Source organism: Haliotis rufescens, unplaced genomic scaffold (genome assembly GCF_023055435.1).
Source record: "Haliotis rufescens isolate VD_foot unplaced genomic scaffold, xgHalRufe1.0.p SCAF_10, whole genome shotgun sequence".
In the NCBI taxonomy this organism is placed as follows: Eukaryota; Metazoa; Mollusca; class Gastropoda; order Lepetellida; family Haliotidae; genus Haliotis; species Haliotis rufescens.
Window position 1 is genome coordinate 32,831,918 of NW_025963780.1, and position 9,654 is coordinate 32,841,571.

At 39.2% G+C, this 9,654-nt stretch overlaps 1 protein-coding gene across 1 annotated transcript; it reads left to right on the plus strand.

Moving 5' to 3' along the window:
* The first annotated feature begins 648 nt into the window (after positions 1-648).
* Positions 649-9,168, plus strand: LOC125374666 (sodium- and chloride-dependent creatine transporter 1-like). Its single transcript, XM_048385873.1, has 9 exons — positions 649-782; positions 1,786-2,007; positions 4,136-4,268; positions 4,840-4,974; positions 6,299-6,402; positions 7,055-7,179; positions 7,642-7,754; positions 8,601-8,700; positions 9,056-9,168. Exons 1-9 carry the CDS (start codon positions 649-651, stop codon positions 9,166-9,168), a joined length of 1,179 nt encoding a protein of 392 aa, XP_048241830.1.
* The last annotated feature ends 486 nt before the right edge of the window (positions 9,169-9,654 follow it).

Here is a 9,654-nt window from a genome sequence, read left to right on the forward strand (position 1 = left end):
GATTATGTCGTCACGCTTCTTGGGTTTGGAATCGGCTCCGGATCATTCGTGAAATTCCCCTACCTGTGCATGAGAAATGGAGGAGGTACTATTCTTATGTACATTCTTATACTAAGATCAAGTTAACATTCGCATCATAGCATTTTGGGTTGTGTACTCCCCAGGGAGCTGAGAATGATTCTTGAGTGGACACTGATCCAGTGACCGGGGTAATTATGGTGCTTTGAAATTCTGTATGGTGTGGAAATATGCGCAATATAAATGACGTAGTTGTAGTAAGTAGTGTTTGTAATTACTATTTTGTACTTTTCGTCAATACTCACAGTTAAGCCAAACTAACAGTTTGTTATTTGCCTAAATGAGTCACGAATTACATAGTAATCACCATGATTTGTTTGATAGGGATTACTTAGAAGTTGACGGATGACAAAGTAGACACAATTGATGGACAACAACTATTATGGATAACACAATTTATGGATAACAGCTTGACAGCGGTGTGGGGAACTATACCGAAACGTCGCCATTGCAGTATTAAAGAAGTTGTTATCCATTAATTATGTCTACTTTATAATCACCATGAGTTATCATCTGATTATTTTCTTGATTCAAGGGTCATTCTTGATACCGTTTATCCTGTTTACCTTTATGGGTACTGTGCCTGTTGTGTTTCTGGAGATGGTGATTGGACAATTTTCTGAAAGGGGGCCAGTTGAAGTTTGGAATTTGTGCCCAGCATTTAAAGGTAGGAAGACACTCTGGGTCAAAAGCAGCATTCCAAGGTCAGTAAGCTAATGCTTATTGGATAGTTGCGTCAGGAAGGTTGCATCAAAATTTTGTTTTCACACTTCTTTTGTTAAGTGATATGAGCCATTATTGTAAATATATATATTTAATGAAAGTGCATTTCGTTTGTTTTCAGAGTTCAAATCTAAGAAGTTGTGTTGTTTAAAATTCTCCGATTGATACTTATGAATATACATGGCCAATACGTGTTATATATATATATATATATATATATATATATATATATATATATATATATATATATATATATAAATTCAAAATTATATAATCTTCTCCTTGGTACTTAAGGTAATTGGTTTCATATCTTAAATGTGTGTTATGACAACATTTAACACTCCGAGAATGACAGATGTGATCTGCAGTATGTTCGGCATGTTAGAATGATTTGTATATCCCCAAACGACGTTTTGTTTGAAATGTGAGATAAGACAGGCACGTGCCCGCTCCACTTATGTAGTCTATCTAGGTTCCAACACCTTCTACGCAGTGCTTGACCAGCCCAGTGTCACTAGAACATCACAAAATATTCCACAGGTTTCTATAACGCTGGTCATCCTTCCACGCCTTTCCAGAGGTTTACAGATAATTCGAGCTTCTAAATATAATGACCTCTTCACCACTGCTGACATTAAATAGTACCACATTCCTGACAACTAATCATCGCCCAAATACATTGCGACGAACTTCTACTAAATCTCAACAGGAACAATGTAACACAGTTACAATCCTTGTTTAACAATAAAATACACTGCCATATAGCAGTAAATACTAGCGTATACGTCGTAAAACATTTTCTCTCGTGACAAAAGACACCTAATGGCGTTGTCATGATTCAAGTCATGTATAATTTATTCTCATCGCAATATGCTTGAAATGTTACCGAGTTGGCGTTTTACAATAATTCACTTACACAGGCGTAGGCGTGGGCACAGTCATAGGGACGTGGATTCACACAACATACTTCACTGTCATCTTTAGTTGGTTCGTGTACTACTTCTACGCGTCATTCTCCAACCCCCTACCTTGGGCTCACTGTGGCAATGAATGGAACACTCCCTCCTGTATCTCACAGCATGCTGATGTCAACACAACGACAGGGCTCAACATGACGGAAGAGGTTACCATCTACACCATGGCCAACCACACTGCAGACATCAATGGTACAGTGGCTGGAATGACAGCGGCGGAGGAGTTCTGGAGGTATGCGTTAGTTACGGCTGTATCGTCAACGTGTACGTCTGTGTCAAATTGTGTGAGAGTCAGAGTGTGTGTGAGAGAGAATCAGTATCCAAGACAGATGCCATATTGGGTATAAAATAAATATAATTATGCTATTTCTACAGTATTCATAAATGTTAATGCATCTCTACATCGACGTATCTAAACAATATGTGTTTGTTTAAATATCCACAAATCAAATATGTATACCTTGCTAATTATGGTTAAGGGAGTAACTTGTTTGCCTTTTGACAGCTTGTTGCAATAAGTTCTATATTGTTTTCTTTGTTCTGCTGTAAGAGAGGTTCTGGATTTCAGGAAAGGGGTAAACATTAGACATACATCGCTTCGGGCATTTCTCAAACCTCACACACAAAAACATCCGATATAAATGAAAAACTGTTTTCCAAAGGAGTGTTGAACCAAAACGTATTCATAACATTTACGTGAAGTTTGATGGTGGATAAAAAACAACATCAGCCTCAAAGATTTTGTGAATTTAGAGAAAATGTCGAAAGTGCAATAGCACCAAGTCTAGATAAAGTGAAGCGCGTATGAGTCAGAGTGACGTTTAAAAAAGGTGTGGTTTGTTTTTGTAGCTAAAAATATTTGATGTCTTATAATTTATTAAGCTAACAATTTCTTCATCACAACGTTTCTATTATAGGGTATAGAAATAGTGTGTCCAAAAAACAGAAATGAACTAATATAAATGGAATAATTAGTGGAAATAAAAGCTCACAAATAAAAAAACCACATTCATACGAAATCTCAACTTGAACGTAGAGACCATTGTATGATTCCGACTATGCCATAAGCTTGCATGTCTTAATCAATATTGATGATGCCACGTGTCCGCGAAAGGTGGGCGTGACCTGCCCAACAGATGGGACCCGTCACAAAGACGGACAAAACGCACGTCAATTGTTCACCTGAACATTTGTAAAGGTCTCCACATCTCTCCCATAGAACGTTTTAAAAACTCTACTGAGTACTTGAATGTTATAACCCTGATCAAACAACTTTTAAACAAGAGTCCTATGGCGCTCTTTGAAATCTTTGTAGACAGAGCCACATTGTAACAAGACACCGGCTGTCCTTGTCCTAAAATGATGAAAAGGACTGTAGTTGCTCAAAGCTTCAAAGTAGTCAAATCAGTCTGAGTATCGTGAAATTGAAAACAGGAAAAAAGTGTTGTTCAAGTCGGTCGCAAACAGATAAATAGATGACGATTGCCCGCCATCTTGACATTTGGACACCATCTTGGATTGTCAAGCTTAAGTGGTTAAAGCTTTGTCTGAGTTTACACACCATAAGTATTACTGATGCACAATTTTGAACGACGCATTTGAACAGTTAGAGGTGGAATATATGTAAGGATCGGATGGTTTCTTCAAGAGTTGCCTCACTGTGTAGCCAGCAGTTCGAAATTGACCATACAGAAGGAATCGAGCTACATAACCAAACTTCACATCATGTGAAAGCTCTGTACGAGATAAATTGATCTGTCTATTTATGACCATTTACGAACAAATGGGCTTCAAATATTTCTTGAGAAACATCTGGTGGATTAAATTTGTTTCACAAATATCACTTTGTTTGTATTATTTACATGCTTGTGCATGTGTTTGTGATGGTGAGGCAGAGTATGCTCACCATTTGCATTTACGACCGTGACATAGATTAGTTGTTTGACTTCTCACCGTCTGTTATCCGTACAAGTAAAATACTGGTCGTAACGTCAGTGAACAAAAAAGAAAATTCCTCCCCACAAATGATATCATTTGACTTTAATGTCATTACCAAGAAAATGCCAAATAGATTCCTCAGCGAAAGGCTATGTACATTAATCTGGGCTTGTAGAATGAGAGAAGTGAAACCCTTTCCCTAAAACCTTCTTGAGCAGACTTCATTGTACGAATATGACTGTATCATAGGGCATGCATTTCACCAAACTGAAAGTATTGGAAATATGTGGAGTAATGAAATGGTTTCTAGGAATTCTACAAATAGCGGAAGCAGCTGCTTCTGAATTTGCATGTGTTTGCATTCACGTTTGTAGTTTATTATCAACCTCTTTCTACATTCAGTAATAAATTTTATTTTTTAGATTTCAGGTTCTGCAAATAACAGATGGCTTAGAAACCATTGGGACTATAAGACTGCCTCTACTTATTTGTTTGGCTTTCACCTGCTCATTGATATTCCTTTGTGTATTTCGAGGAATCAAAGTAACTGGGAAGGTAGGCCTTGGGGTTTCTTATTGATGTGGAGTACTGTGGGCGGCAATGTAGCCATGTACCATAAAGCGCGGGCTTTTAGTTATTACACAGAAATTTTGAGTACGATTTCCATCATGACCAAAACGAGTGAAGCCAATTTCCTGTGTTTCCAAGCTAGACATTGCTGGAATGTTGCTAATGTGGCGTAAACGTTTACAAACACACGCACACGCACACGCACACGCACACGCACACGCACACACACTCTGCTCTGGAGCACTGAACTTCACTCGTCATTCTCTAAACCTAGAAAAAATGTTAAGTCCCACCTGCTCAGGACGCAAATATATGACATGGAAACCAGAGTAATTTTGTTTCGATAAGCATGAACAACAATCATGACAGATGAGAAAGTGATATTCATAATATTGGTGGATATTTCATTTCATGTGTATTAATGAGACATAAATATGTTGCTAAAATGACCGTTATAGCTCCATGTCTTCCTTTGAGGAGATTCACAATAGTGTATACGCCACATGTCTAGGTGACTGACTAAACCCTACCCCTCATGTCTGTGTTTGTTTCACAGCTAGTTTACGTGACGGTGGCAATACCTTGTATTCTTGTGACCATCTTCCTCATCCGGGGATGTCTGCTGCCGGGATCAGCAGATGGAATATATTTCTATATCGTTCCAAACTTTGAAATCCTGTCAAGACCTCAGGTAAGAAACAACATCAAATACATACCCTTGCCGATGCCACTGGACCTAACGGAGTGTCAGGAGTATTCATGAGTGTGTAAGGAGTATTAATACCTTTGTCTCTGTCAGGAGCATTCTAGTTCAGTGAGTGACATGTTATCATGTTGCATATAAGTCGGAAATTATGAATCGAAGGCAAGGAAAGGAAGAGTCGGTTTCTGAGGGGAAAACACTTCAGTTGAGGAACCTTGTCCTACCCAGAAATAACCTTTGAACTTGCATGCTGTAGCTTTGACCCACCATCTATAGAAGTAACCTGCTTTAAGACCAAACATCATGAGGTTTGGAGAACAATTGGTGATCTTATGGTCACTGGCTATGTATTCCATGAGAATGTATTAAAGATAATCACCCCAATCAAAAGGCTCTAGGTAGATGAAGATGGATATAATTTGTATCAGGGCATCAAAAAAGGGTGATTGAATCGTTCCACTAAGGGGATCGGGTGGTCAGCCTCGGTGGTTTGGTTGATACATGCCATCATATTCCAGTTGCGTGGATTGATGCTCATGATGTCAAACATTGATTGTCTGGTTCAGACTTGATTATTTACAGACCGCTGTCATATTGCTAGAATATTGCTGTGAGTGAGTGAGGCGTTAAACAACAAACAATGTGACTAAATCCCCTGGAAAGCAATGTGTCTAGCACGGTAAGGGCAACATGGTCTTGTATAGCAAAATATAAGACACGTATGCCTGTGATGTCGGGTCAGTGGAATGCGAAGAAACGTTCTCACTGTCTGAGAAGAAACGTTTACGCTACTGGTGTTCCGCGGGTCCTTTCTGACTGTGGTAAAATCAGTGAAAAAATGTCTTCCAGCTGGCTGACATCAAAGATGTTTGAAGGTAACGTTGTAGGCACAGTTTCACGCACGCCTATGCATCTTCGGTCGTCAAACGACGTCACTGACGTTGAGGGGTTATACGTGCATTCAGTTATTGCAATCCTTTGTAGCAAATGTTGTGCTCTCTGATAAATTGTCTTGCGTTTCTGTAGGATATTCATACTTCCAGCTCTGTCAGGCATGATCCTACATGGATCTCTATCAGGGCTTTCCCATACTTGCATTTGTCAGGCATATTCATACTCGTATCTCTTTCATGTGAAGACGACACCGTGCGCCTTTTAACTATAAAACATCCCTCTCCTTTTGTGTAGTAATCCCGAGGAGTGCAGTGTCATTTTAGAATATTTCATCTACCTCCCAACTATCATGTTGTATTTCAATTGAAAAAACGATGTGATATTAGTATAATGAATACACACGTTCTGTAACCCGTAGGTGTGGATTGAAGGATGTAATTTCGCTCTTTATTCTCTTGGTCTCGGCATGGGGTCCATCGTGACTTTGTCAAGCCACAGTAAATTTCGAAACAACTGTTTCAGGTAAGGCGAGAGGAATGACCATTAATATGTATGGCAGGTGTGACTATCTGGTGTAAGACTCAAAACATCTTACTAATGTTTAATTTCAACTGAAAACTTACTGTCAACTGTATTTGATTTATTAACACGTCTGTATCATCTTTAAATCGTCTCTACCATCAACTGCAGATTGCAAAAAGAATATGTGAAAATCAGCGCTAAAGAGACAACGGTTTTAGAAGTATTAATGTTAGATTAGAGAGCTAATATTGTTAGACATTTGCATGTGTACATTTTTGTGATGGTAGTGATAATATGTTAAGAGCTGTAGCTGTATTGTTAAAAGAAAATACTATTATTAGACAGCTGTGTTTGTGGTGGTGCCATTTAATACACGTTTCTTGATTTCGATTACTCCAGATAATAGGTAAAGAAAAGTCTCTTATAACTTGAGGGGCGATTGGGTGGCCTTGTGGTTAAAGCGTTCGCATCATACTGAAGACCAAGGTTCGATTCCTGATATGGAACCATTTCTGGTATCACCCGCCGTGATGTTGATGGAATATTGCTAAAACGGCATAAAACCATATCCTACTCACTCTAATAACATTGTTGCTAGCAACAACGATTGTCTGTTGATAATATTTGTTACTTCATTTTTCTTCGACTCTAGAGATTCCATAATTGTCTGCATTGGAGACATGCTAGTTACACTTCTCATTGGATTTGCCTTCTTTGCCATCATCGGTCATGTTGCCTACCAGAGGGGGGTAACTGTGGAAGCATTTGAATCTTCAGGTAGATATCAAGTCAGTGCTTTCGGGTGTTCCTATCGTGAGTGAGTGAGTTGGGTTTAACGCCGCTTTCAACAGTATTCCAGTTCTATCAAGGCGGGTCAGCTTAATGTGGGAGGAAAGCCCGAAGTGATGAAGGTTTCGGACGTTTATCACTTCGGTGAAACCCACGAGCACAGGTATGGTATGGTGCTGACAAACCTAGAAAAATAATCGGGGCGAACCGGGATTCGAACCCTTTATCATAGGTTTCTGGCGTGCCCAAGGGACGCGACTCTAATTGGAAATCGCGGCGCCTTAGACGACTGGGCCCCACGTGCCCCTCTATGTTATGATGCCATCTGAAAGGTAGTGGTATATATTAAGGGGATCTACAATATTTCTTTTAAAAATAATCTGATGTTAATGTTCCTGTTAAAAAATGTAATTCACAATAAGGACCTGAATCAAGTGTTCTTCATTTCAGGATTCAATCTTGCCTTTATCGTCTTTCCGCAAGTTTTGAATTACCTCCCCTTGCCGCAGTTGTGGTCTGCCTTGACGTTTCTGACGCTGATCACCCTTGAACTTGATACTCTGGTAAATACAGATTTAATAGTTTGTGTGACTGACGTCATTGGGTAATTAACATATAGCCAGAGCAGAGTTAACCCTGCCCCAAACAATAAGTCGAGATTTAAGACGTCTTTCTTAACCACATGCTTCTCATAACATGACCGATTACACTTGCGGAGATATTGATGTTTTCCATACCGTGAGTGACCATGCCGAAAGTATTTTGCCACACTTTGTATGTATCAATGTTTCTACATACATTTAAAACAATTTTAGTTAAGTTTGCATGTTTTCGTATTGCTGGAATTGTGTAGATCTACACATGGTTTCTCATTGCGCTGTACAAAAATATTGTTTGAAGAAAGAAATACATACCTGAAGGTTGACCTGAAAAGTATCGGTCAGTTTCAGAAGTCTTCTAGGACTTAATGTATAAATGTGTTCAAGGTTCCGCCGATTGAGAACGTTGTGGCAGCTTTAAGAGACCGGTTTCCACAGCTATCACGACGGCGCTGGCTTGTTATCGCTGTATTACTTTCAACCAACTTCACCTTTGGTCTCAACTACATTACACAGGTGACAGTCGTTTTGCAACATAGGCGCAGCTTGTATTTCTTAATCGTGGCTTATATAATTAGGCTGGCGAACTAGCATTTCCACGTTTCTTGTCAACTTCATGAAAACGTGAATGCCATTAGAATGCATCAAGGCAGGGGCGCATTGGTTGACATTAAAGATGACAAAATTCTATCACTGTCCTCAATGTCTAAAGGCGACAACTTTCGTGTGATAAAAGTACAACAAACATTAAAAAACACGCCCATTGAGAGTGTTTTCAGTTTTCCAACCATCTCATATTATGATTTCTAGGGCGGGATGTACGTGTTGACCCTCGTGGACTGGTTCGCCTACTTCCCGTCGAATGTCCTCTTCTCTACCCTTGAATGCATCGTGGTTGGATGGTGCTATGGTAAACATGTGATACTACAGATGCATCACTTATACAATGCACTGTCAGCCATTTGCTTCGTTTGCTTGTGTTCACAAGTGTAACACACAGCATGTCCAAATATTTGCTATGCAATTGTTTCACCCAGAAACTATAGGATCATTGTTTAGAGCCATTGATGCACGAATGAAAATTGAAGAAATATAACAAACATTGTCAAATTGTTTCTCTTACTGTGCAGATTCAGTAAAGATATTTCGCAGAAAGTACTTGTGGCATGGATGTGTTTCAGACAGTATGTTTGTACATTGGTGTAACGTGACTTCATTGTGATATTCTGCGTATCATTAAATCACTGCAACCCATTCCATTTAAGGTACGGACAGACTACAACGCGACATCAAGTCGATGTGGGGGAAGGCTATCCCGCGGATTATGATGATAGCCATCAAATGTGTGTGTCCGATGTTGTTGGTGGTAGGTGATTAACCATATTTGTAAAAGTATAGAACCTACGGTCTTATTATGTACCTGTTCCACACATAAACCACAGTAGTTGACATGTTTGTAATACATGAAATGTATTTCAGTTGGAAGTCGTATTATGGCATGGCTGTGTAGTGATGGAGTAAAAGCCTAATTGGTGCTGACGTTCACCATGAGACAGGGCATGGTGCTGATAAACCTGGAATCATATTCCAATAAGATGCAGCGGAACTACAGCAAGACAAATATAAACGATACGAAATGGAGGACATGTTTCTTCAAACATCGACTTGAGTTGGGAACCCACTGAGCCAAACCTGAAAAATATGTTTGTCTCAACTTTAGCTAATGAATTTGGCCAAGTAAAAATGTTTGGCTTTTTGAGAATGTAAACTACATTGGAAATGACATATGGCCGAAAGATTGACTAGCAACTGTTTATTTTTATCTAACTTACATGTACTATATAATGCCCAGCGTCTATAAGGA

Bases quoted from the DNA above. Each gene is read 5' to 3' on its own strand.
- LOC125374666 (XM_048385873.1), top strand. From the start codon at position 649: ATGGGTACTGTGCCTGTTGTGTTTCTGGAGATGGTGATTGGACAATTT. The intron at 4,269-4,839 runs GTAGGCCTTGGG...TTTGTTTCACAG, and splicing joins GAATCAAAGTAACTGGGAAG to CTAGTTTACGTGACGGTGGC. The intron at 7,180-7,641 runs GTAGATATCAAG...TCTTCATTTCAG, and splicing joins GGAAGCATTTGAATCTTCAG to GATTCAATCTTGCCTTTATC.